Here is a 27,572-nt window from a genome sequence, read left to right as displayed (position 1 = left end):
ATCAGTAGGTAATGTGTTACCTGCAATAGTAGCAAGGAGTTGTCCTCTATCATCAATGATTATTTTTATGTTGGCATTCTCTTTGAGTGCAATCATCTCTGGAGATCTCAATCTCGCATAACCACCAACATAAGAGTTGAATTTTTTCGGTATTCCAAAGAAATTTAATTCCTTACTGTCATGACAATGCATGCATACATTTCCAATAGTGCTACCACCTGTACTTGTTTCAAAGTTTAAATATTTCTCTTTGTCGGCATTCAATGCTACAATAACCTTGTTATGTAAACACACTTTATTAAAATGTTCCATCTTCACTTTTTTTTTTAAAGATAAGACTTATGTGTTTATCGTTCCACTGCGTAAAAAATACTGATTTAATACATGCAATAGATTAGGTTGTGTCAATAACCAGTCATAGAATACCAGTGGGAAAGTCACATCGTGTCTCTGACCAATCACAGAGCGCTGTCAATAACCGGTCATAGAATTCCAGTGGGAAAGTCACATCGTGTCTCTGACCACTCACAGAGCGCAATTGTTAGAACTGTAAGCATATTTTGACATTTTGAGTTATGTACAGAAAGAAAGAAATAAATAAAGTTGAGAAATTTCGAAGTTCTAAAAAAGTTTTAATTAAACACTTTTAGGATATTGAGTGTATTTACTGAAAAACTAGTGCATTACAGAGTCTCTCAAACCCCTTAAAGCTCTTTTAAAAGATACAAAAACTAATTATTTAACACAAAAATTTATTTTTTAAAGACAACAAATTAAAGAAAAACCACACGGAAACCGTCATCTGAGTCTCTCAAACACCTTAAAGATCTTTTAAAAGATGGAAAAACTACTTATTTAAAAATTAAATTTATTTTTTAACGACCACCAAGTAAACAAAAACCACACGGAATTATGAAAATGACTCTCTCAATCCCCGTAAAGATCTTTTAAAAGATACAAAACTAATTATTTAACACCAAAATTTCGTTTTTAATGACCATCACGTAAAGAAAAATCACACGGAATTAGGCTACTGAGTCTCTCAATCCCCTCAAAGCTCATTTAAAATATACAAAAACTACTTATTTAACACAAAAATTTCGTTTTTAATGACCAACAAGTAAAGAACAATCACACGGAATTAGGCAACTGACTCTCTCAATCCCCGTAAAGCTCTTTTAAAAGATACATAAACTACTTATTTAACACAAAAATTTCGTTTTTAACGAGCAACAAGTAAAGAAAACTCTCACGGAATTGGGCGACTGTGTCTCTCAAACCCCTTAAAGATCATTTAAAAGTTATAATAACTAATTATGTAACACGAAAATTTCGTTTTTAAAGACCATCAAGGACAGAACAATCAAAAGGAAGTATGCACCAGTCACACTCACTCCAAGAAAAGAACATATAACAGTAAAAATAACGAATGAATTACGACCAAAATTTCGTTTTTTATGACCATCAAGTAAAGAAAAATCACACGGAATTAGGCAACTGAGTCTCTCAATCCCCATAAAGCTCTTTTAAAAGATACAAAAACTACTTATTTAACAAAAAAATTTCGTTTTTAATTACCGTCATGTAAAGAAAAATCACACGGAATTAGGCTACTGAGTCTCTCAATCCCTGTAAAGCTCTTTTAAAAGATACAAAAACTACTTATTTAACAAAAAAATTTCGTTTTTAATGACCAACAATTAAAGAAAAATCACACGGAATTAGGAAACTGAGTCTCTCAAACCCCGTAAAGCTATTTTAAAATAAAATACAACTAATATTTAAAAACAACATTTAATTTTTTTTTTACATCATAGTAAATAAAATCAAACGGTCTGATTATTCTGAGTCTCTCAAGCAACTTAACTCTATATTAAAAGATGAAACAACTACTGATTTAAAACACACTTGTAACTTTTAATGAGCGTCAAGTAAAGAAAAAAAATATGGAATAATGCACCTCAGTCTCTCAATACTCCTAAAGCTCTTTTAAAAGATATAAAAACTACTTATTTAACACAAAGAACCCCCATGTAACTGAACCCCTGTATAACTGAAACCCCTGTACAACTGAACCTCCGTGCTAAATTTCATTACGTTTAATATCTAGTCACCAAATGCTCCAAGCCTCAGAAGAAAAAGGGATTTTGAAAACAGGGAGCCCGATTTACGAAAAAAAAGGGATCCGCCCCGTGCAACTGTCCCCCCCGTGTAACTGAACCCGTGTATACCCGAAATCCCGCCGTGCACCTGTCTCCTCTTCAACTGACCCCTCGTGCAAATCCCTCCACTCGGCAACCCACCCCCCCTCCTCACCATGGTAAACACGTTGTTTGTAAATTGTCAATATTTTTATCGCATTAATCTCGTTTTATAAATACACACACGGCGAGTGAAATAACGGTCAATTAACCAATTCATACTATAGTTACTTTTAAATTAAGATATTGAATACTTTCTAGCAATGTCCCTTGTAAGCGTCTACGCAAATATCTTTTCGCAAATATCTTTTCGCAAAAAAAAATTTCGCAAATCTCGTAAACTAAAGAAGTAATTACCCTTTTCAAATGCATTACTCGTTCTATTAATGAAACCCATGAAACGAATAGCCAAGTTTTTTAAAAAAAAAACTACTAATCAACTTACAGATGAATGACCACGGATTTAACATAAAAAAAAAACTTGTATATCATGAACTAGAAATCTACGTCAGAAAAAACTTGTCCTTAATAGGACCGGTATTAAATGAGCCTGGTAACCCAATTACTTGAAAGTACACACACAACCTGTTTGGTACGGGGGCCTTGGCAAATTCAATAGACCTATTCTACTCACAGAGCTCGAAATATTTTTTTTGTCTTTTGAAGAAAACTTTACTTTAAAAAACTTCTTTTGTGAAAGAAGTGTATTTTAAATTAATAGTGTCAATCTTCAATCTTCTGTCAGGAACAAATTTTTACTGTTTATAATTGTTGACTGTGTAGAGACAGAGAATGCCTTCAATGCGTCTTTAACTTCTTTTCCAAGCTGGCTGTCGAAACGCTAAGAGAACAGGATAGTAAAAACATAAGTTTAAAATCTACTGTTCGAAAAATAAGGGAGGGTCAGATGGCACATGGTAAAAATTTAGAGTTTTAGTTTTTAATATCATTTTATTCTACTGTTTGTCCAGTTTTATTTGGCACCTCATTTATAAATTTCTTGCAATTATTTATTTTTACAAAAGCTCAACTTTTTGTTTTTTTTAATAATAAACTCTAGTTTTGACTTAAATAAATAATGGTCAGAAATTCAGTCAAACGAAACGGACAAAGAGTAGAATAAAATAACATTGAAAACTAAAAATACAAAATACTTAACATTTATGTCATCCAACCCCCCTTAAACAAATTCCTGTAGATGAAGGAAAGACAACAAAGGAAATGCCACCAAGATCTTTCGCACTTTTAGTGTGTAATGGGAATAAAACTTTCGTTTTGTCCTGTTTGTTTTTTCTTCTGCTGCCGATGTCAGTTTGTTCTAAGACATTTGTCTGTCTGAATACGGAGAGCGAAGAAATCCGGCGAGAGAGAATTTTCTGCCCAAACTCCCTTCATTCTGAGAGAAGTTTCAAGACTAAACTTGCATCATCAATGCAAGTCAGAAAAGTTGCGTTCTGGGGTGGAAAAGAGTGGAAAATGTATGAGCTGAAGCAACATTTTGTAGCCTTATGTCAAAGACGAATATCCTAGTTTTTCCGGTCTAACTTTCTTTTCGAGCCATGTTTGTGCTTTTCAGACAATGTTCCGTCCAAGCAAGCAATGGGCAATTTCAAACTCAAGTTAAAGTAAAATCTAAAAACGCTTAAAATGGTTGATAAATTGCTTCATTGGACAGCTTCACTTACCTTGGTAGTATTATTAATAAAGACGGTGGGAGCAGTGAAAATGTTAAAAGTAGAATAACCAAGGATCAGGGTGTTTTTCCACAGTTGAAAAAAGTTTGGAAGAATAGGAAGAAGAGTTTGCCAATCAAGATTAGAATATTGGAAGCTACAGTGGTGACGGTGGTCATATATGTTTCTTAAGCATGGGCACTTCGAAAAACAGATGAAAATTTGCTAGATGTTTTCCTGAGAAATTCCCTACGGATTGTTCTGGGTAGGCCTACCCGGCTGACTGACTGCAGTTCAAACAGTAGGCTTTACGAAAAATCTGGTTCTATCCTATTATCTGGGGCAATAATAAGAGAAAGGTTGAGATGGCTTGGATACGTTCTATAGACGAAGGATGACAGATTGTTGAAGATTGTCCTTTTTGGCCAATCGTCAAGGGCTAAAAGGAAAGCAGGTCATCCTTGTTTGGGGCGAGAGCATGCCATAAAGAAAGATATAAGGGAAATGGGAACTTCCTGGCAGGGTGGGAAAAGGAAGGCTTTGAATAGATTCGGATGGAGGAGGAGCGTGCGTAGCTGTGTTGGCCTCAGGCGGCTTAGTGTTGCGGTGAGTTGTTAGTAGTAACAGTAGTATTTAAATTCATACTAATATATAATTATGAAATAGTATGCATGGGAAAATATAATAGTATATATTATATAGAAATATATAATATTACATAGAAATACATCAATGTTATATAGAAAAATTTAAAATCAAAGAAAGGAGCATTCGTTTGGAACTTAAGTGCAAGATCAATACTACAAGCGCCGCCTAAACTTTAATAGTTCTCTCATAGCTTAAAATTTTCGGATTTCCCCTTTCCTCCTTTCTTTGTAGTGACAGTAGAAAGTTGCCTCGATGTCATTCAGAAAGTTGGTTAAGGATAGTTTTAGCTTCTCGTTTGACCTAAAAGCAGGAAGTATCACAGGTAATCAAGCAGAGTGAAACAGTTAGCTGCAAGAAAAGTAAAATTCGATCCCACTTTCTGGGGCTTTGATGAAATAAAACTAAGATGTTAAATTCACGTTTTACAGATGATGGATTGCCAAAGATTGTGCTTTCTGGCCTTCCATATGTTGCCAAACGGAAAGTTGGTCGTCTCCAAATGGTGTAGGAAGTGGTTCTTACAAAGTATTCAAAGGAAACTGGAGCTCCATTGGGGGTTGGGGGGGGGGGGGGTAAAAATTACTGCTTTGAATAAATCGGGATGGAAGAGCATGTGTTGGTCTCTTGCGGCCGAATGATGCAATGAGTTGTAAGTAATTATAGTACTAGTAATATAAAGCGAAAATGGAAAAATACTATATTCGGCGACTATGCTTGAATTTGACTGGAGGAAAATATTGCCATTGACTTAGAGAATCTCAAAGATATTGATTTTCTTAGCACGGGGGGAGGAGGGGTTAGGCACGGGTATGAGTTCCCATTTCTCGTGTGGATGTAACTGTATTAAACAATACGTTTTTAGATGTTACAGTATATTTTACTGGTAGCATTGGTTTGTTTATAAGCTAAAAACATGGTATAAGATTAGTAATTGCCTAAAGAATAAAATAAAAGGCAGAAAATCTTTCAACGCATAAAGAAAATATATTGAAAATCAGAGTCCGTGGGCAATCCCTCAAAGGTGATTTTAAACTAGCAAATATAATAGTCTTCTAGGCACTGACAGAATTCTCAGTTTTTGATGTCTTGGTGGACATGTTGTCATCCTCGAGCGTTGTTTTCGTTTCAGAAATGCACATCCATGGAAGACTTTCCTTAAGACACTGCAAAAAATAGGCTGTGATATGGTAGTCTATATTAATTCAAAAATTGAGTATATAATTAAATTTGGAAACTATATTTATAACCTATCTATATTATGAATGCTATAAAACGGTCTCTGAAATTAAGATTCATGATCTCCTTTCAACTGGCATGAACATACAACAATTTAACACATTTATTATCTTATTCATTGGAATTGTTTTGATGAAATAGATGTATTTAGTACAGAATGATTTAAATTAATTATTTTAGCCTGCAAGCCAGTGCCAAATCACTTTACTTTCAAATTAATTAAGTTCAAGCTTGTGCAATTTAAATCAAATTTAAAACTAATTGAATTTTAAAGATATTTCATTAAATAGTATAAGTATGTTTGGTCTTTTGCCTAACTGGATTGCAACTAAAAAGAGGTAATGACATCGAGTAGCAGGACATGATAATTTTATAATTGATTTTGCAAAAACTGAATTTCAAAAAAGACTAAAATTAAGATATGTACGTTCAAGAAAACATATAAAGCAGGATTGCCAATTCACAAACTTTTGGGGGGGGGTGATAATTTTTCCCTTTTCTTATTATGATACGAAAGAAAGTGTTTTACTTCCGTATTAGCAAGTATACACACGAGAAGTGATGTTAGATTAATTCTAATGAAATATACCAAAATATGATGAAAATATAATACTTTAGTTTATATAATAATATAATGTGGGTTGTGAATTTGCAACAATAGGTTAACTTAACCTAACGTTACCCTCCCCCTAATGTGAAAATATATAGCCCAGATTATACAGGTTCAATGCATTCTGTCATCCGTCACTTGTCTTTGCGGCTATGAAACCGGTTTTCTTAGATCTTACATTCACCAAACTTCTCGAGCGTGTACTGGGTAATACGGAATCACCGAAAGTGTTTTAAGAGTCTAGGGAGAGACATTTTTAAAGTGAGAATACCAAGAAAGGTATTTTTTTAAAACCTCGGGGTCGGACATTTGCCCTCCACCCAACCCGAATTGACAACCGTCGGTTAAAGTAGTTTTAGTGGCCTTAAAAGTAGCTACAACCTAATAAAGAGTAAGCCTCAGCCTCTAGTAACTGAAAAGTAAAAAACAAATGTTTTCAAAGAAACTGTTAAGTGTGAAACAAATATAAATGGCACCCACTCAAAAGTGCTAGCTACCATCCAGGCTCAATTTAATAGAATTTTTCAAATCGAGAAGCTAAAAACTCATATTTTGAAAAAGAGACTAAAACTTCCTTAAATGTTGGCAAATAGAAACAAAGAAATCATAATTTGAACCATCATTACTGTGTCTTAATGACGTCTTAATGACGTTAAAGTGTCTTAATGACGGGTGTACAATACTTCATGTTGAAAATCAAGGAAAATTCCATTTTGCCATTGGTATCAGTGATCTTTCTCTTTTCTGATTTTCCAAGGGGTTATCTTACAGAACGGCTGATTATAGAGAGTGAATAAGCGCTCATTTTTAGTAATATAATTTGTACACCCAGCGTCCTTTTTAAGCAGTAAAAAGGGTTGTGTTCAAAAAGTGACATTTCAGCCAGTTTTTGCCGCTTCGAAATAATTCTATTCCTATAAGGGCCAAAATGTTGTCGAGTGGAAATTCTGAGATTTTCAATTGGCTCAATTTTGAAAAGCTATGTATTTAACTATAAAGTTTATGAGACTCATTACAGTAATGCCAAAAAACATTACCTAACGTGTGTTCAATTTCGTGAGGAGACAACTTTAAACTTCGCAATGGACAATTACTTTCAGAACATTTTTTGGGGCAATTTTAAAGTTGCTCTTAAAATTTCTAAGTGATTAAATTAACTAAAGACTGATTGTCAGTTTGCAGCCTATACCAAATAAAGGTTTTATTTCTTTTCATTGCATAATATTTATTATTGTATCTAGTAAAATTATAAAATACAGTAAGATAATCTTTGAGATTATTACCTGCTTGCAATATAGAAAAACATCAATTTACGTTTAAAAGTAAAGTACTTGGCCTTTTTACTGAGGTTTGTTTCAAATACACGCAAATAGCAAAGCTAAAACTTTAAATGAGCATAAGTTGCTAGAAACTTGATGAGGGGTTGCCTACCTCCACCCTCAAATCATATTGTTCAAGGTTAAGCTTCTGCTTTACCGTAAAAGTAACCACATTACAACGGATATCCAGGTAGTAACTGAAAATATTTATCGATGAAAATAAAAATAGAAAAACTCGTTTTTAGGAAATTTTCTTCTCTCAATAAAATAAAAGACCAAAATGTATTGCTTTAAATATGCACAAAAATTAACATAATTATTTCTTACCTCTCTATATTTAGGATGTGACAACATATAGATCAGTGGATTGTAAGCACAAGATGTCTTTGCAAGGAGAACTGGAAGACCAGATACGAGTGGTGTTAGCATGGCGGGATTTCCCCAGATTCCCATCATACTGATGGCAGCAAATGGTGTCCATGATACCAGCCAAAGAGAAACATTCATAATGGCAACTTTGGCAATGCGGATTTCAGCAGACTGGGCATTCTGGTCTTGGTTGGAACGAAGAGATTGAACGTTCATTTTCTTAGCCTGAGCTCTCAGTTCTTCTTCATGTTTGAAAACGGCCTGAACGATGAACCAATAGCAGAACATGATGGTAAGGAGAGGCATGACCCAGTTGAAAATGCATGCCGTGGTGATGTGAGAGCGATTCATGAAGTCACGGGTCACATAATCATAAGAACATCTGTTAAAAAAAAAAAGTCATATTCTCGCAATCTTTGGACATACTCAGTAGATAGCGTTCTACTAGAGCCTTTAATTTAGATGCTGAAATCAAAATGCATTCCGACCAAGGATGTTTTTGGAGTTTTAAAACCTTGCTTACCCTGCTACCCAGGTAAGGAAAGCTGTCTTTTTGATCTATCTTTTCGTTGCCCAACGCCACCTTTTCATCTTCACTGATTCCTAGCGCTAGCCACTTAGTCTTCTTATCATTGATTTCAAACCTATTCTAGTACCCTGAACTTGCAAGACCTCTAAAAGTTCGCACAGTTTGCTCACACTTTCATCTAGGAGGCTTAAATCATCAGCATAATCTAAGTCCAGGAAAATTTTACCTCCCCATTTGATTCCGTGTTCTCCAATTGCCTTTTCTGTGCTCCTTAAGGCAAAGCCCATCAAAATGGTCCATAGAAATAGGGATAGAAGAGAACCCTTCTTAAATCCTGATTTAATAGGATACCAGCTACTAACCACATTTCTTACTTTAACCGTAGCAGTGTTATTCTGGTACATAGCAAAAATCACTTTAATTTATTTGTCTTGTATACCATACAAGGATAAGCCTTAAAGCTCTAAAGCTCTTCTATAAGATGAATCAAGCGCTTGCTCACAATCTATATAACTGAGGACTAAAGATGTTTGATGACTAAGGCGCTTCTCAAATATTAACCTAAGAGTGAAAATTTTGTCGAAAGTTCCTCTACCCTTTCTGAGACCATACTGCTCTTCTCTTAAAACTTTGTCTACAGCATCCCTAAGTCTAAAAAGTGTCATCATACTAAGTAATTTCAACCCACTGAAAGGAGGCTAGTGTCTATATAATTACCACACTCACTCTTATCACCTTTCTAGGTGTTTCCTCTTTTTCAAAAATCATATTAATAATCTTCAATAACTTATCTCTAACCTCATAATCACATATTTAAAATACTTATTTACCACACTATCAGCACCTGGGGTCTTATTATTTTTTAATCCTTGAAGTACTGTGCTAATTTTTCTTAACAAAATAAATCTTCCTTCACATCCAAGGTGCCACAAACTTTTTAGTCTCACTCTATATCTTTTTCTGTAATTTTATCCTGGTTTACCACATTTTCAAAATGTGCTCAATCTCAAGTCCATATTGACTACCCCCTCTCAATTTATCACTCTTCCTAAATTTCAGCTTTAAATTAACCCTAGACACTACTAGATAGTGAACATTGCTTTTAACTTCAATAAACAGCAATCCCATATACCCTAGTCAGAGGCAACGCTGTAGGGTTACCTATAATAAAGGCCATACGGCTCCAATGTTTTATTATTATTTTTATTTTTTTTCCTAGAGGCACTTCATATGGAAGGGGTCGTCGTATAAATTTCAAAGGGGGCTCATTCAATTGGAAATCGAAAGTTCTAGGGCCCTTTTTAAGAGTAAAAAGTGATCGGAGGGCAATTAGCCCCCCCCCCCACGCCCTTTTCGCCAAATGCATCCGATAAAAATTTTGAGAAAGCCATTTTGCTAAAAATAGTTCAATGATAACATAACATAAACTCCGGTGTCAGCACAACCCCCAAGGGCTGGACAGGGATTGTAAGTTATTCCCTTGGGGCATATATGGTTTTTATGGAAGGAACGCTCGTATAAACTTCAGAGAGGGCTCATTTGATTGGAAATTGAAAGTTCTAGTTCAATTTTTAAGCATCAAAAGATATCAGAGGGTAACCAGCCCCCCATGCCCTTTTTTCCCGAAATGCATCCGATAAAAATTTAGAGATAGATATCTCTCTATCATTTGGTTGAAATTGATTTCAACCAAATAAGGGTTCATTTGGTTGAAATCAATTCAATCAAATGAACCCTCTTTGAAGTTTATGCGAGCATCCCTTCCATAGGAACCATATATGCCCCCTGGGCATTATTTACAATGCCTGTCCCTGGGCCCTGGGGGTTGTGTCGACACCGGAGTTTTTGTTGTGATCTTTGAACTATTTTTAACAAAATGGCTATCTCTAAATTTTTATGCGATGCATTTGGGGAAAAAAGGGCATGGGGGAGGCTGGTTACCCTCCGATATCTTCTGAAATCTTCATTTGGTTGAAAATTGAAAGCTCTAGTTATCTTTTTAAGAGTCAAAAGAGATTGGAGAGCACCTAGCCCCGTCCCCCCTCCACGCCCCTTTTTTCCTCAAACCCATCCGATAAGAGCTTTGAATAGCCATTTTCTTAAATATAGTTCAAAGACCATATAACAAAGATTCTGGGGTCGACACAGCACCCCAGGGCCCGAGAGAAGGTGTTGTAAGCTATGCCCCGGGGCATATTTTATATGGTTCTTATGGGACAGATACTCTTAAAAACTTCAGATAGGGCTCATTTTATTGGAAATTGAAAGTTGTAGTTCAGTTTTTAAGAGTCAAAAGATTTTGGAGTGAAATTCCCCCCCCCCCACGCCCCTTTTTCCCCAAATGCATCCGATAAAAATTTTGAGACAGCCATTTTGTTAAAAAAATTTCAAAAGTCAGATAACAAAAACTCAGGTGTCGACACAACCCCCCAGGGCCTGGGGGCAGGCGTTGTAAGTTATGTCCTGGGGAAATATACGGTTGTTATGAAAGGTATGCAAGTATAAACTTCAGAGAGGGCTCATTTGATTGGAAATTAAAAGTTCGAGTTCACTTTTCAAGAGTCAAAAGATATCAGAGGACAAACTCCCCCCCCCACGCCTTCTTTTTCCAAACCCATCTGATGAAAATTTTGAGATAGAAATTTTGTTAAAAATAGTTCAAAGGTCGAATAAGAAAATTCCGGTGTCAGTACAACCCTCCGAGGCCCGAGGAAGGAGTTCTAAGTTATGCCCTGAAGGCATGTATGGTTCTTATGAAAGGGATGCTCGTATAAACTTCATAGAAGGCTCATTTGATTCGAAATTGAAAGTTCTAGATCAGTTTTAAGATTCAAGAGATTGAAGGGTAACTAGCCCCCCCCCCCACGCCCTTTTCTCCCCAAACTCATCCACTGTAAATTTTGAGATAGCCAGTTTTTTGAAAAATTGTTCAAAAAGTAGACAACAAAAACGACGGTGTCGACACCCCCTCCCCCTCCCTGGGCCCGGGGCTTGGCGTTGTAAATGGGTTTCCTGGGGGCGTATATGGTTGTTATGAAAGAGATGCTCGTATAAACTTCAGAGAGGGCTCATTTGACAGGAAATTGAAAGTTCTAGCTCACTTTTTAAGAGTCAAAATATATTCGAGGCAACTAGCCCCCCCCCCTAAACACCCTTTCCCCCCCAAACTCATCCGATAACAATTTTGAGATAGCCATCTCGTTAGAAATAGCTAAAAGGTAAGATAATAAAAAATCCTGTGTCGGCGCAACCCCCATGGCCCGGGGGCAGGCGTTATAAGTAATGCTCTGGGGGCATATAACTTTGGAGAGGGCTCATTTGATTGGAAATTGAAAGTTCTCGTTCACTTTTTAAGAGGCAAAAGAGATCGGAGGGCAACTAGCCCCACCCCCTCAACGCCCTATTTTCCTCAAATCCATCCGATAAGAACTTTGAGAGAGCCATTTTTTCAAAATGGTTCAAAGATCATATAAAAAAAACTGCGGAATCAACACAATCCATCAGGGCCCAAGGTAGGCGTTTTGAGTTATGCCCAGCGGGCATTTATAGCTGTTATGAAAGGGATACTTGTATAAACTTCAAAGGGGGCTCATTTGATTAGAAATTGAAAGTTCTAGCTCAGGTTTCAAGAGCCAAAAGAGATAAGAGGGCAAGTATCCCCCCACGCCTCTTTCCCCCCAAATAAATCCAATAAAAATTTTGATATAGCCATTTTGTTAAAAATAGTTCAATTTTCAGAGTCAAAAGAGATCGGAGGGCAACTACTCCCACCCCCTAAAAGTTTAAAACCTACTGCGTCATGGCGCTTTACTGAAGACTATATGTGTCTTGAACAGTCTTGGAAAGTATAAACTAAATCAAATTGAATATTTGATATATAATGATATTAATTGTTTAAAGATCCATCAGTTCAAGATTTTATTTCACTGTAATTTTATTTTCATTTTCAATGCTGTAAGAACTGGAAAAGAAAATATTTGTAATATAATTGGTTTTCAGTGAAGCGCCAATGACGCAGTAGACTTTAGGTTTTTACAGTTAAGGAAGGGGACAATTTTAGGGGTCTTGAACAATTTTAGAAAGAACTAATAAATCAATCTGGACATCTGATAGATAATGATATTAATTGCTCAAAACTCATTAACCCAAAATCTACTGTAATTAAAAGTTTAGTTTCAATATAAACTACGAAAGAAAATATTTCTAAAATGATTCATTTTTAGTAAAGTGCCAACGCTGAAGTTGGTTTTAGACTTTTTAAGTGAAAGAACGATACCCAAACTCTTGTTTGTAGTGATTTTGTTTGTTTCAAGCTTGATTTGCATATTCAATTGAAGTTTCACTCGTTTTAGGATTCATTTATTGATTTACATTACTATCTATTGTATGTTTATTTGCATTGATTCTTTATTTAATTTCTGTTCGTTTTGGGTTTCATTTATACTTCAATAGACAATTTTTTTTTCGTTTTAAGCTTGATTTTCATATTCAATTTAAGCATTACTCGCTTTAAGATTTATTTATTCATATATATTATTACTTATTGTATGTTTTTTGCGATGATTGTTTATTTAATTTCTGTTCATTCTGGGTTTCATTTATTTTTTTTTAGTAATTTCTGATCGTTTTTAGTTTGAATCTTAACAAGTATTTGTATCTGCTGAACTTAAGTTTAAACTGACCTTTACTTTTCTTTGAAAACTTCTTTTTCTGAAAGTTTTTATTTTAAATTAATAACTTATAATGATCCTGCCAGTCTTCGGTTTACAATAACATATTCAATAAGGTTAGCTATCTTACCATCACGTGAATACCATGTTAACTTATGAGCCATTTTACGATCAAACATTTTATTGGTTATAACTAGATTGTCATACCTAAAAACTTGCAGCAATCTGTTAACTTTAAATTACCAAGGGCATTGAAATGAAAAATCCTTTACCCCTTGAACCCATGTTACATCTATCAACATCTTAAAACCGCGATTATAAGTTTTTTTTGCGTGTGTGTGTTTTTTTTTTCAGTTAGTAAGCCTTTAAGGGATTGCAGCACTTTCTTCAGTGCTGCAACTGCAAAAATAATTAAAATATTGAACTGAAAAAATAATTAAAAAAAACTAATTCATTAAATTTGACAATGGATTTCGTCCGTAAAGATTCAAATATCAGCATTAGGTTGATTCTCGTACACTACTAGGTATTTAAAGAAGCTTCACTCTTAAGCTGATAGTTTTTTTTGCTGGTTTTTGTCCTTAGTTTTTTGCTGGTTTTTCACCCATTTTCTTTTTTTTAATGTGGTATCCACAAGCAAAAACACTTAAATATATAACAGTCAGATTTTGATCTACTGTCCTTAATGTTCTATGTAGCTGTGAGATATTAGCAGTTGTTAAAGCATCCTATTAACCTAAGTACAAATTAGCCCATGCAGTACAAGTTTTCTCATATTTTATTGACAAACCAGTTCTCTCGTGCTTCCATTGCTTGATGTTTTTTCTTTTTGTCCATAAAAACCAATCAAAATAATCTGATGTTTTATTTGACAATGTAAGTGTTTTAGCCAACACATGTTTATAAGAGTGCTCAAGAAAACTACTTAAACCTAATGCTCATTCCCTTTATATCTAAGAAAAAGTATGATTATAAATAATTACGATGATACTTTTCACTTGTTATTTTCTTAACTTTTTCTCTCTTTGTTTTTCTGGTCTTTCATAACGCTTAACGGTATTTAAACTTAAAACCATTCCAACTCAAAAAATTCTGTTGACGAAAATCAACTTACGTTCCCAAAATGCCATCCATGGCATATGCACCCCAGCCAAAGAGAGGAGTAATAGACCATACCAATGCCCACATCCAGCTCAAAGCTACCATGCTGATAGCTTTGTTGAATGTCAGTGGAGCTGCGCTAAAGCCTTTGACGATGACGGTGTATCTGTCAAGAGAGAGAAGCACAAGAGTGAAGATCTGATTGTATCCACAGATAGCTCCACAGAAAGCATGAACATAGCATCCGTATTCTCCAAATCTCCATGGCCCCCCGAGGAAGAAATTCCAGATGCATTCGGGGAGCAGAGTGATCATCAGAGTGAAATCAGAAAATGCCAGATTCATGACGTAAACGTTAGAGGGCGTACGTAAGGCTTGATATTTGCCAAATATCTTCAGTACCATGATGTTACCAAAAAGAGCAATGGATCCTAAAAATGAAATTTAATATATCTGTATAATAAATACAATATAAATAAAGAAGATAGAATAATAAATAAATGAAGAAGTTGGAAACTTCTAATGAATAAAAAGTTAGAAACTTCTCAATCTAACACCAGCGATAATAGTGTAAGGAATGTTATTTGAACAATTAGTGAAAAATTATCTTTAAAAATAATTTATGTCTAATTTGTTTTCAAAAATTAAACCAAACATTTTAGACTTTTTCTATTTGAATGCTAAAAAATTAAGACAGAGAGCTTTGTAGGAAATTTCCATCAGAGACATTGTCTTAGAATTAGTAACTTGAAATAGTATACCCTTTTCTTTTTTTGCAAAATTATTTGATATATTCTAATCCGGAGTTTTATTGTTTCACTTTCCATAATTTTAAATTCAAAACTAGAACAACGGCATAATTTTGAACGCTAATAACTTATTCACCAGACCTCTTGTTCATTTTTCCAAGGTTTACCGGGGAGATGAACAAGTCAAATAGTAAAGAAATAATCTTTGGAAAAAAGGTTGAACTATTTAGGAGCAAGCGCTAAAAGAGGCCACTTACCGATGATTAAGTAGTAGAGACCCATAACGTAATACCACATTGGATGAAGAGCTTTGAAACTATGCCAATGCGGGAGGAGGAAACTGCGGACGTCATCTGGGACATAGCTTCCCAAGGTGAAGGATTCGGGTAGGTTCCACGGGTTGTAACCCTGGCTCTGTGCCATCGCAATCGGCTCAGAAAAATTCATCTTCTTATACCTATAATATAACTTAATAAGTATTGTTCGTCAGCAACGATAAGTGGCAAACCTATTTAGCACTTACATGGCAGTGCAATTGTCTAGTTGATTGAAATATGGATCCTTCTAAGCCTTCTGAAATAGATTCTGTGCGTCTAGAAACAGTGTACTTCAGTTAGGATGCAGAAACAAAAACACAAGACCTGTCCCGAATACCCAACTAGACACCGTACAGTTTTAATACTACTCAAACAATTCATGACAACGAACTGTAAGTAAGGAGTGACTCGTTCTAAATGGTAACCGAAACTTTAAAAAGGTTTAATAATACACGAGTCAATAGCATCAGTTTTTTATACTGACTCTAAACGCGTTAAGTTAACTAAGTTTGAAGTTACCTAGCAGAAGTTACAAGCCTAAGAAAATTCGCCTGATTTCTGAAAGCAAGAATTTCCCTCTTCCTAAAAAAAGGGCAAGTGATCTTAGCGACAATTACACAATCAAACTCATCATATCAGATAACCATATTTCAGAGATTTTAAACGCCTATTTACAAAAAAGCAAAATTTTGTATTTTTGTTCAAGAATAATGGTCACGTATGTGTGTTTATTTATTTGTTTGTTTGTTGTTGTTTTTTTTTTCCAGGAGTAATAGCATCAAACCAATGGTCCTGGAATATGAATTTGAAAGTTTAAGTACCCTTTTTGTGTCAAAAAGTTCGTGGTAACGAACTGTAAGTAAGGAGCGACCCGACTCAATGGTAACCGAAACTCTAAAAAACGGGATTATGATACCAATAGATTTTAATGCTGATTTCATATATACAAATTTCATCAAGTTTAGTCCTACCCATCAAAAGCTATGCACCTGCGAATATTTGGCTGATTTTCGAAAAAAGGGGGAAAGACCCCTAAAAGATATAGAACCTTAATGAAAATCACACCATCAGATTCAGCTTATCAGAGAACCCTGCTATAGAGGTTTCAAGCTCCTATCTGCAAAAATGTGGAATTTTGTATTTTTTGCCAGAAGAAAGATCACGGATGGGCGTTTATTTGTTTTTTGTTTTATTTTTTCAGGGGTGATTGTATCGACCCAATTGTCCTAGAATATCGTGGGAGAGCTCATTGGAAAGGAAATTAAAAATTCTAGTGCCCTTTTTAAGTGACAAAAAAAATGGAGGGCACCTAGGCCCCCTCCCACGCTCATTTTTTCCCAAAGTCACCCGATCAAAATTTTGAGATAGCCATTTTGTTCAGCATAGTCTAAAATATGATAACTATGTCTTTTAGGAAGACTTAATCCCCCGAAGTCCCCGGGGGGAAAGCTGAAATTTATGAACTTTACCCAATGTTAACATATAGTATGGGTTATTGGGAAGTATACAGACGTTTTCAGAGTGGATTTTTTTCTGGTAGTGGGGGGGGCTGAGTCGGGTGTTATATGGGAGGAGCTTTACATGGAGGAAGTTTTCCTGTGGGAAGGAACATTGCTATGAAGGGGGCGCCAGATTTCCCAGCATTAAAAAAAAAAGATCAGAAATTAAACAAGAAAACAACAAGTTTTTCAACTGTAAGTAAGGAGCAACATCGAAACTTAAAAAGAACAGAAAATATTACGTATATGATCGGGTTCACCCCCTTTCCCACAACTCTATTTATTTAATCAATAAAAAACTTTAGCGTAAAGAGCGAGGTGTTAAGAAGGGGACAGACCCTTTCATATACGGAATAATTTCTGTTCGTTTTAATTTTTAACGTCGCTCCTTACTTTCAGTTAAAAAAACTTGTTTGTTTTTATTTAATCAAACAGTTCGTGGTTACGAACTGTGAGTAAGGAGTGGCCCTGCTCAATCGAAAATATGAGAACTTTGTCGTTTAGGATGATTTAATCCCCCAAAGTCCCCGGGGGAACGCTGAAAGTTATGAACTTTACCCAATTTTAATATATAGTATTGTTTTTTGGGAAGTATACAGACGTTTTCAGGGGGGATTTTTTCTGGTAATGGGGGAAGGGGGTGGGTCGGGGGTTTTATGTGGGAGGATCTTTCCATGAAGGAAGTTTTCGTGGGGGAAGGGACATTGCTATGAAGGGGGCGCCAGCCAGCATTATTTAAAAAAAGATCAGAAATTAAATAAAAAAAAGTTTTTCAACTGAAAGTAAGGAGCAACATCAAAACTTAAAACGAACAGAAAATATTACGCGTATGATTGGGTTCACCCGCTAGTTAGTACCTCACTCTTTAAGCCAAAATTTTTTTAGTACTTTCATAAGAGCTATTTATTCTAATGAACGGCCTTTGTGATTAAGAGGTCATTTTTGAGGAATTGGAACAAAATTCGAACTTTGGCTTGAAGAGAAAGGTGTTGAATAGGGGGCAAACCCCCTAATATACGTATTAAAAATATGTGAATATAGAAGATCGTTACGTAAGTTAATTCGTAAGTTACGAATATTTATTACTAATAAAAACGTTCGTAAAAAAAATTAAACAACTTTCGAGAAAGCCATTTAACGAAATAAAAGTGAAATTAATATAAAAATTTTGTTGTAATTATTCATGTACGGTGAACCAAAATCAGAACCTGCATTAATTCAAAAACATTCAAAAATTAAATAAAAAAAAACAGGTTTTTTTAACTGAAAGTAAGGAACGACGTTAAAACTTAAAACGAACAGAAATTATTCCGTATATGAAAGGGGCTGTCTTCTCCTCAACGCCTCGCTCTTTACGCTAAAGTTTGACTTTCTCAAAACTCTATTTTTTTAAACAATAAAAAACTTTAGCATAAAGAGCGAGGCGTTGAGGAGGGGACAGCTCCTTTCATATACGGAATAATTTCTGTTCGTTTTAAGTTTTAACGTCGTTCCTTACTTTCAGTTTAAAAAATCTCGTTTTTTTTTATTTAATTACTTTGAAGGCTGAAGTCAATAATATAAACTATTTAAAAGATAGTGTAAGGAACATAGACATTTCATTCAAAGTCTAATACAGGCTAAAGTAAATTCATGCCTCAATACATAGCTTATATATTGTTAATTAATTTGCGTATAATCTTTATCTTTATAAAGATGAACTTCGCATTTATATAGTTATTCGATTATTAATTACACAATTAATTGTTTAATTTACATATTTAGATATTTGATTCGAAATCCTCAATAGTTATTGAACTTCCGTAAGATTTTTATCTTTATTAACATATGTTTATAATCTTCAGTCTTGTATTTCATAACGTAAAGAGTTAGCAGGCTTATCAACAGCCTTGGGAGCTATGCTCAAAGTTTAGGTAGTTTACAAGTTTGTTTTTGTTATATTTCTAGTTCTTTAAAGCTTTTATGGTTATCCTGTTATTAGCTTACTCTTGTAAGATAGCTTTTTTCAGTTCAAAAGGTGCTTGACTTTTATCTATTTTCGGTTAAAAAATACCGCTGGCAATAACATTTACCTTGTATTTCTAGAATGTATTCAAATACCTTTGATTGACTAATACAGCACAAGCGGACGACCTCACTAGAACAGGAGTCTGTGACTGTCGAACTACGAAGACCACTCGATTTGCTGCCGCTTATATACCAAACTATAATCCAATAAAGACTAAGATATCAGTCAATAATATGAATTATTGAAAAGAAAGTAAAAAGAAATAAGGACGTTTTCTTCAATGGCTTCTTTACCTCTTTTTGGAAATAAATTCCGGAAGTGAAATAATTGAAAGAGAAAAATAAATACTTTTGGCATGTATATAGAGAAAACAAATTCTTTTATGGGATGTGCACGGGATGGTTTTGTTATTTCCATGGACAATAAAGTCAAGCTCATCAATAAACTATTTTTGAGAAAAATTCTTATTCTCATTATACTGTAATACTGTTCTCGATTGGGTAGCGTAATGGTGATGATTTGAATTATTTTTTTTTAAGTCGAGGTATTTAATATTAAAAAAAGGGGTAGTATTAAGGACCTTCTCGTGGTGTCCCTAGGCACAAATAGATCTACTACTGCTACTTTCAGCCACTTCCTGTCCTGGCCATTGTCTGACCAAGAGTCAAGGTATTTTGTGGAATGTATTAGGCTACCGAAATTGGCTGGACTAAAGTCAATAATGGTTACCAAAATCATACGGCGGGAGTCAATCCCCTCGCAGATCTGAAATGCTGACTACAGATCAAGGAAAGGTTTCTTGTGGAGCATTCAAAGGTGCAAGGAATAAACTCTCTTGTTAGTAACGATTCTCAGGATCAAGTGTCACTTACTGTTGATGGGTGGCAAGCAGTGGGTCACTCTCTGCTCAAGTGCTGCCTGCCGAAACAGGTCTCAAGCTGGCGGCTATAAGGTTGTCGGGACAGAGACAAAAGAAAATGTAAACAAAATGACATTACCAAGAAAGGCTTTCCTGCAAATGGAAAAAGATGGGTAGGTCCAATCCAAAATTGCCATACTCGAGGAAATATCAATACTAATCCCACTACTATTAATACTACTATTAATGGTACAACTACTGACAACTCATTACAGCACCAAGCCACCTAAAGCCAACACAGCTGTTTGCGCTTTTCCTCCATCTCAATCTATCCAAGGCTTCCTTTTTCATGTCATCTCAAAAAGTTCCAATTTCCTTTAGATCCTTTCTTATGACTTCTTCCAACCCCATTCCGAGATCAAACAGGTACCCAAAACTACCCGTAGATAATTTCTCTGGAAAAAATCTAACAAATTCTCCTCTGTCTTCCGAAGCACTGAGGTTTCAGAACCATACTTTACCAATGTAATCATTGTAGTTTTGAATATTCTAATCTTGGTTCGCACGCTTATCTTCCTATTCTTCCAAACTTTTTCCATCTGTGAAATAAATATTCTAGGCCTTGACAGTTATAGTTTTACCATCTTCACGGCATCCACCATCCTTGCAAATAATAATACCCAGGTAAGTTAAGCTATCCACTTACTCAATCTTCTCATTGCCCACCATCACCTCTTCACCTTCATTTATTCCTACGCCTAAGTCACTGATGGTGCTAAACATCTTTCTATCTAAAATAAAGCTAATGAGAGGAGGCTTGCATTAATTTCAAACTGTCAGGACCAAATTACTACGAGGAGGAGGTGGTGTAAGATTTGTGAAATTGCTTACCAGCCAGGAGGAAAATCAACCTCATGTAAGTGTGCGGCATAGATTTGTGATATAGATACTGCTGTTCCGTCCGTGATAATAGTCAGGACAGTCTGTAGCTCTTGCACTCTTATACTTTTCAGATTTGCAGCTATGGAATAAAGTCTGGTTTATCAGTTTATCAGTATTTTCTGGTTGAAGGGCCATGAAACGGTGGTCAGCACTGTCGGTTTGGACCTTAAGGGTCTAGTGCCGTCATACAACTACTACTTACTTACTTATCAGTATTTAAAAAACTCTAAAAATTTGCCTATATCCTACATTTTATGACTGAACTATTTTAAAATTAACTTATACCTTATCGTTATTATTTAATTTCCCGACATGTAACTAATCTGGAATCTTAACTTTTGACGAAAATAAATCTGAGAGCATAGAACTGCAACTTTCTGTTGTATGAATATTTTAGATGTGCCAAATCGTATTAAAAGTTTCAACGTATTTTCCATATTCTTCATAGATTAATTGTTGAGGTTTTTAAATATCAAGGTTCATAAACATGTTTCACATTATTTGCCTTCGAGTAATTTTTTGCTCGTTATTAACTAACCCTCCTTTCTTTTATAAGACCATCAAAGGCTTTATTTTTTGAAGCTTCGCTAAAATTTAGAATATTTAAATGAAACACACCCTAAAAATGTTTTTCAACACGTACAGCTAGTTGGTAATTGTAAGTGTTTAATTTACCACTTGCTTTTCAAAACAATTTAAATGAAAATAAATTGCTTAAAGCAAATGCTACTATATTAGCCCTTGCACCATCAAAACATTGGGATAATAACAAAAACCAAAATGAAAAGAAAAAAAAACATTAAATACAAAAAAATAACAGAAGCCATGTTCTGCATGAGGGCTGCCGTGCCCGTCAGCTCCTAAGTTATGCATTAAAGTGTGGTAGTGGCAGTCGGTAATTCCAAGTATCTCAATTACCAATTGCCTTTCAAAACATTTGAACTGACAATTTTATTGTTTTAATTAAACGCAAATAAATGGATCGTTTCATTCTCAGGGCGTTTCGACGGAAAAACTTATTCTTTCGTTTGTATTACTTCCTCGGGCATTCATTCTTACAACATCGCAAAAAGACAATATTTTAGGGTTAAGGGGGAGAGTTAAGAGGTGGCAGTTCCACTAATGTTCAGGATAGTTTTGGGTTTTTTAAAGTTTTACTTCACTTTTTTCAAATGGCTTATTTTGAAAAATATATTATTATTAATTTAATTCATGTTTATTTTTATTAGCATATTCAAGGTTATCATAAATATAACCCCCCTATATCCTCCACTTTTTACATTAAGCTTTGACATTGTTATAGCCATGCTTTGAGAAAAAGGATCATTGAAATCAATTTCCTTTTCAAATTGGAAGATGATTTTCCACAACAGAACAAAGAAGTCAAAAATACCAACCTTTCTCAATAACATATACTAGGTTATATGTAAATAATGGCGGAATTGCCTAACTTATACCCTTTTCCTGACTGCTGAATATGGGGGGTTACATTCTGAAAGACATAACTACTGGACCTTTCACAAAATGGCTTTCTTAAAATTTTGATCGGAAGTGTTTTGGGAAACGATGGTTGTGGGGGGGGGGCTGGTTCCCTACCAATCACTTATGACTCTTAAAAAGGGCACTAGAACTTCCTGTTTCCAGTCAAATAAGCCCTTTCCAAAACGTATACGACCACTTATTCCAAAATATCCTTATATGCCCCAGGGTAAAATTTACAGCCCTTGCCCATGGGCAGTGTTTTTGTAAATCCTAGAGGCATTTTTATATGATCACTGGATTATTTTGAACAAAATGACTGTCTCACCATTTCGATCAGACGTTTGGGGAAAAGAACTTGTCGGGGGAGGGGGCTAGTTGCTTTCCTATCACTTTTGACTCTTAAAAGGGAACCAGAACTTTGAATCTCCAATGAGCTTTCTCTTCCATAAACACCTTATAGGCCCCGCGGTAAAGGTTACAACTCTTGCCCCCAGACTCTGGAGGGTTGTATCAACCCCCAAGGCCATGTTATATGATCTTTGGACTACTTTAAACAAAATGGCTATCTCAAAATTTCTATAGAATGCATTTGAGAAAAAGAGAACGAGGGGAGGGCTAGTTTCCTTTCGATCATTGTTGACTCTTAAAAAGGCACCAGAACTTTTGATTTTTAATTGAATTAGTCTCCTTCTGAAGTTTGTACGACCGCCCTTTCTATAAAAATCTTATATGTAAATAAAGGGCAACTAGTGTAACATATAGCCCATGCCCTGAGGGCTGTGGGTGGTCTAATATCCCCAAAGATATAACTAGTGGACCTTTCAACAATGCTAAGAAATGAATATCTCAAAATTTTGATAGGATATGTTTCGGGAAACGAAGAGCGTGGGGGGCTGGTTACCCTCTAATTACTTTTGACTCTTAAAAAGGGCAATGAAAAATTTCCGATTTCCAATTGAAAGAACTCCTTTCGAAGTTTCTACGACAACTCCTTTTATATGAAGTGTCTTGGTCAGAAAAAAATAAGCAATACACTGTGCCCGTATCGCTCTCTACATTTTAGTTTATTTTAGTACTCTTAGCGTTAGCAGTAGTTGTAATAGCAGTAGTGGTTGAAGTAGCTGTAGTAGTGGTAGTCGTAGTAGTAGTATCGGTAGTAGCGTGGACGTATTGCCTTTTGGTCAATTGATCTTTCTTCTTAAGTATTCCTTGAAAGTTCAAAATTAATTCCCTAATCCATTTCTGTGATACGCCCTTAGAAAACCTGTATGCACATAGTGTTTCCTGATTTAGTTCAAATTTTTTCCTTGATATCCTTAGTATTAATAGCACTAGCTTCATGGTAGTAGTAGGAGCAGTAGTAGCGTTGTATGACCCTTTTGATAATGTTCATGCATATAGTAGGTTCTGATTTAGTTCAACTTTCCCCTCAACATCTCCTCAAAATTTTACTCGAATATCCTCAGCCTTGGAACTCGCAACAAAAGCAGTAGTTACAGTGGCAATAGTGGTAGTATTAGTAGTAGTGGTAGGTGTGTTGTAGTATCTCCGAATACTTTTTCACTTTTTACTCATAAAAAGAGCACTAGAAATTCTAATTTCTAATCAAGTCCGATCAAACTAAGAGTATTAAGATGGTAATACTCTTAGCTTTACAGGTAATTGTAATTGAAGAAGCAGTTAGAGTATTTTAGTAGTAGTAGCAATAGTAGTAGTATTAGTAGTAACAGTAGTAGCAGTAAAAGTAGTAGCCGTAGTAGTATTTGCAGTAGCATGCACATATTACCTCTTGTTCGATTGGTATTTCCCTTTAAAGATTCTAATAAAGTTCCAACTTAATACTCAAATCCATTCTTTATGTACGCCCTTTGACAATCTGCATGCACTTAGTGAGTTTTTATTTAGTTCAAATTCCCCCTCACTATTATGTCAAATTTTCAACTTCATATGCGTAGCCTTAATAGTAGCCTACTAGTAGCATAGTAGTAGTCATAGTAGTAGGAGCAGTAGTAACAGTAATAGTGTTGTATTAGTAGCGGTAGTGACAGTAGTAGCACCGGTATTAATAGCAGTAGTAGCAGGTACATGTTGCCTCTTGGTCAGTTGAACACCCCCCTCATGATACCCCAGAAGTTTCATCATGATAAGGTAAGCCGTTCCCATGATAAGGATATCGCTAACACGCCTGTATTAGCAATCTGTATGCATATAATATGTTTTATATACTTCAACTTTCGCCTCAGCGTTTCCTCAAAAGTTCATTTCAATATCCTCAGTCTTTGTAGTACTTGCTAAAAAAGCAGTAATTTTAGTGGTAGTGGTAGTAGTATTAATAGTAATGATAGTAGTAGTAGTAGTAGTAATAGTAGCAGTAGAATTAATATTAGCAGTAATAGTAGTAGTGGTTATTGTAGTAATAGTAGCATGGAAATATTTCCTTTTTAGTCAATTTAACATCTCCTTTATCATCAAACAGTTCGTGGTAACGAACTGTAAGTAAGGAGCGACCCGGCTCAATGGTAACCGAAACTCTAAAAAGCGGAATTTTGATACCAATAGATACATCAAAAGAATCAAATTTTAATTCTGATTTCAAATATATAAGTTTCATCAAGTTTAATTTTACCTATCAAAATTTACGCGCCTGAGAAAATTTGGCTGATTTTCGAAAAAAGGGGGAAAGACCCCCTAAAAGTAATACAACCTTAATGAAAATCACGCCATCATATTCAGCGTATCAAAGAACCCTACTGTAGAAGTGTCAAGCTCCTATTTACAAAAATGTGGAATTTTCCATTTTTTGCCAGAAGAAAGATCAAGGATGCGTTTTCATTTGTTTTTTTGTTTTTTTGTTTTTTTTTCCCAGGGGTGGTCGTATCGACCCAGTGGTTCTATAGTACCGCGGGAGATCTCTTTGAATTGAAAACTAAAAATTCTATTGCTCTTTTTAAGTGAACAAAAAATGGAGGGCAACTAGGCCCCCTCCCTCGCTCATTTTTTTCCCAAAATCACCCGATCAAAATTTTGAGATAGCCGTTTTGTTCAGCATGATCGAAAATATAATAAATATGTCTTTTAGGATGACTTAATCCCTCGAAGCCCCCAGGAGGAGGGCTGAAAGTTATGAACTTTACCCACTGTTAACATATAGTATTGGTTATTGGGACCCGGCTCAATGGTAACCGAAACTCTAGAAAACGGTATTTCGATATAAATAGATGCATCACAAGAATCGAATTTTAATGTTGATTTCAAATATATAAGTTTCATCAAGTTTAATCCTACCCATCAAAAGTTAAGCGCCTGAGAAAATTTGGCTGATTTTCGAAAAAAGGAGGAAAGACCCCCTAAAAGTTATAGAACCTGAATGAAAATCACACCATCATAGTCCGCGTGTCAGAGAACCCTACTGTAGAGGTTTCAAGCTCCTATCTACCAAAATGTGGCATTTTGCATTTTTTGCCAGAAGAAAGATCACGGGTGCGTGTTTATTTTTTTTTTTTCCCAGGGGTGATCGTATCGACCCTGTGGTCCTAGAATATCGTGGGGGGGGGCTCATTGGAATGGAAATTAAAAGTTCTAGTGCCTTTTTTAAGTGACAAAAAAAATGGAGGGCAACTAGGCCCCCTCCCACGCTCATTGTTTTCCCAAAGTCACCTGATGAATATTTTGGGATAGCCATTTTGTTCAGCATGTTCGAAAATATTATAACTATGTCTTTTAGGATGACTTAATCCCCCGAAGTTCCCGGGAGGAGGGCTGAAAGTTAGGAACTTTACCCAATGTTAACATATAGTATTGGTTATTGGAAAGTATACAGTACAGCCGTTTTCAGGGGAGATTTTTCCTGGTAGTGGGGGGGGGGGGCAGGGACGTACGCAGGGGGGGCCTCCGGGCCCGGCCCTCCCCCCCCCCGAAATCTCACGATTTTTTTTATTTTCCCCTAATTTTCTTATTTTTCTCACAGAATAATGGGTTTGAAGGATTTGCCCCCCCCCCCCGAAAAAAATTGCCCCCCCCCCGAAACAAATTCCTGCATACGTGCCTGGGGTCGGGGGTTATGTAGGAGGATCTTTCCATGAAGGAAGTTTTCAGGGGGGAAGGGACATTGCTGTGAAGGGGACGCCGGACTTCCCAGCATTATTTAAAAAAAGATCAAAAATTAAATATAAAAAAACAAATTTTTCAACTGCAACAGCAGCAACATCAAAACTTTAAACGAACAGAAAATATTACATATATGATTGGGTTCACCCCGCTAGTCAATACCTCACTCTTTAAGCCAAAGATTTTTAGTACTTTCATAAGAGCTATTTATTCTAATTAACGGCCTTTGTGATTAAGCGGTCATTTTTAAGGAATTGGAACAAAATTAGAACTTTCGCTTAAAGAGCAAGGTATTGACTAGGGGGCGAACCCCCTAATATATGTATTAAAAATATATGAATATAGAAGGTCGTTACGTAAATTAACTCGTAAGTTACGTATATTTATTACTAATAAAAATGTTCGTAAATAAAATGAAACAAGTTTCGAGAAAGTCATTTAACCAAATAAAAGTAGATTAATATGAAAATTTTGTTTTAATTATTCATGTACTGTGAGCCAAGATCGAAACCTGCATTTATTCAACAACGTTTAAAAATTAAATAAAAAAAAACAAGTTTTTTTAACTGAAAGTAAGGAGCGACATTAAAACTTAAAACGAACAGAAATTATTCCGTATATTAAAGGGGCTGTCCCCTCTTCAACGCCTTGCTCTTTACGCTAAAGTTTGACTTTCTCACAACTCTATTTTTTTTAAACAATAAAAAGCTTTAGCGTAAAGAGCGAGGCGTTGAGGAGGGGACAGCCCCTTTCATATACGGAATAATTTCTGTTCGTTTTAAGTTTTAATGTCGCTCCTTACTTTCAGTTAAAAAAACTTGTTTTTTTTTAATTTAATTTCCTGAAAGTTCCAAATTAATATACTTAGTCTTTCAAAGACACAGACAAATATTGTGCTTATTTTCTGAGGATTAATTAAAAAAGAGCTTTTTCCAACAAAATAAGTTCTTAAAAAAAGTAAAGAAATCCATTAAACCAAAATGAACAAAAATAGAATCAAATATTCTACCAAGAATATAACTACCACAAATCAGTATCAATAAATAAATGAAACGCGAAATTAACAGAAATTAAAATAAATAAAAGTCAAACTCAAAGCGAGCAGAAATTAATATGAGTGGGGTTCTAAACCCCATGCTTTCTAAAAGCCAGAATATAACTTGTACTTTACTGGAAAAATTTCAAATGAATTTACTGACAAAAAATGGGATTGTCAGTTTAATATATATATGCTGATATTTACTCCTTATAAT

General features: G+C 35.2%; 1 protein-coding gene across 2 annotated transcripts; it reads right to left on the bottom strand.

The window, feature by feature from the left end:
* Nucleotides 1-5,486: 5,486 nt before the first annotated feature.
* On the bottom strand, nucleotides 5,487-19,135 carry LOC148945612 (compound eye opsin BCRH2-like). Of its 2 annotated transcripts, none has more exons than XM_089099465.1 (5): nucleotides 19,022-19,135; nucleotides 15,363-15,562; nucleotides 14,370-14,787; nucleotides 8,015-8,438; nucleotides 5,487-5,685 (listed from the first exon to the last, which is right to left on the bottom strand). In XM_089099465.1, the coding sequence occupies exons 2-5, from the start codon at nucleotides 15,550-15,552 to the stop codon at nucleotides 5,575-5,577; spliced, it is 1,143 nt and encodes a 380-aa protein (XP_088955591.1). In that variant the 5' UTR covers nucleotides 15,553-15,562; nucleotides 19,022-19,135; the 3' UTR covers nucleotides 5,487-5,574. The 2 variants fall into 2 exon arrangements, with proteins under 2 accessions (XP_088955591.1, XP_088955593.1); XM_089099467.1 differs by having other exon boundaries at nucleotides 18,994-19,087.
* Between the last annotated feature and the right edge of the window lie 8,437 nt (nucleotides 19,136-27,572).

Source organism: Artemia sp. Qi Xiang Cuo, chromosome 13 (genome assembly GCF_049724085.1).
Source record: "Artemia sp. Qi Xiang Cuo chromosome 13, ASM4972408v1, whole genome shotgun sequence".
NCBI lineage: Eukaryota > Metazoa > Arthropoda > Branchiopoda > Anostraca > Artemiidae > Artemia > Artemia sp. Qi Xiang Cuo.
The sequence above is the reverse complement of the archived record's forward strand: the minus strand, read 5'-3'. Positions and strand labels throughout refer to the sequence as shown.

What these genes read in the sequence shown, in the direction of transcription:
- LOC148945612 (XM_089099465.1), bottom strand. Translation starts at nt 15,552, where the DNA reads ATGAATTTTTCTGAGCCGATTGCGATGGCACAGAGCCAGGGTTACAAC. An exon ending in TCTCTACTACTTAATCATCG is followed by an intron (nt 14,788 to 15,362) that starts GTAAGTGGCCTC and finishes TTTCATTTTTAG; the next exon opens with GATCCATTGCTCTTTTTGGT. An exon ending in ATGGATGGCATTTTGGGAAC is followed by an intron (nt 8,439 to 14,369) that starts GTAAGTTGATTT and finishes TTTTTTTAACAG; the next exon opens with ATGTTCTTATGATTATGTGA.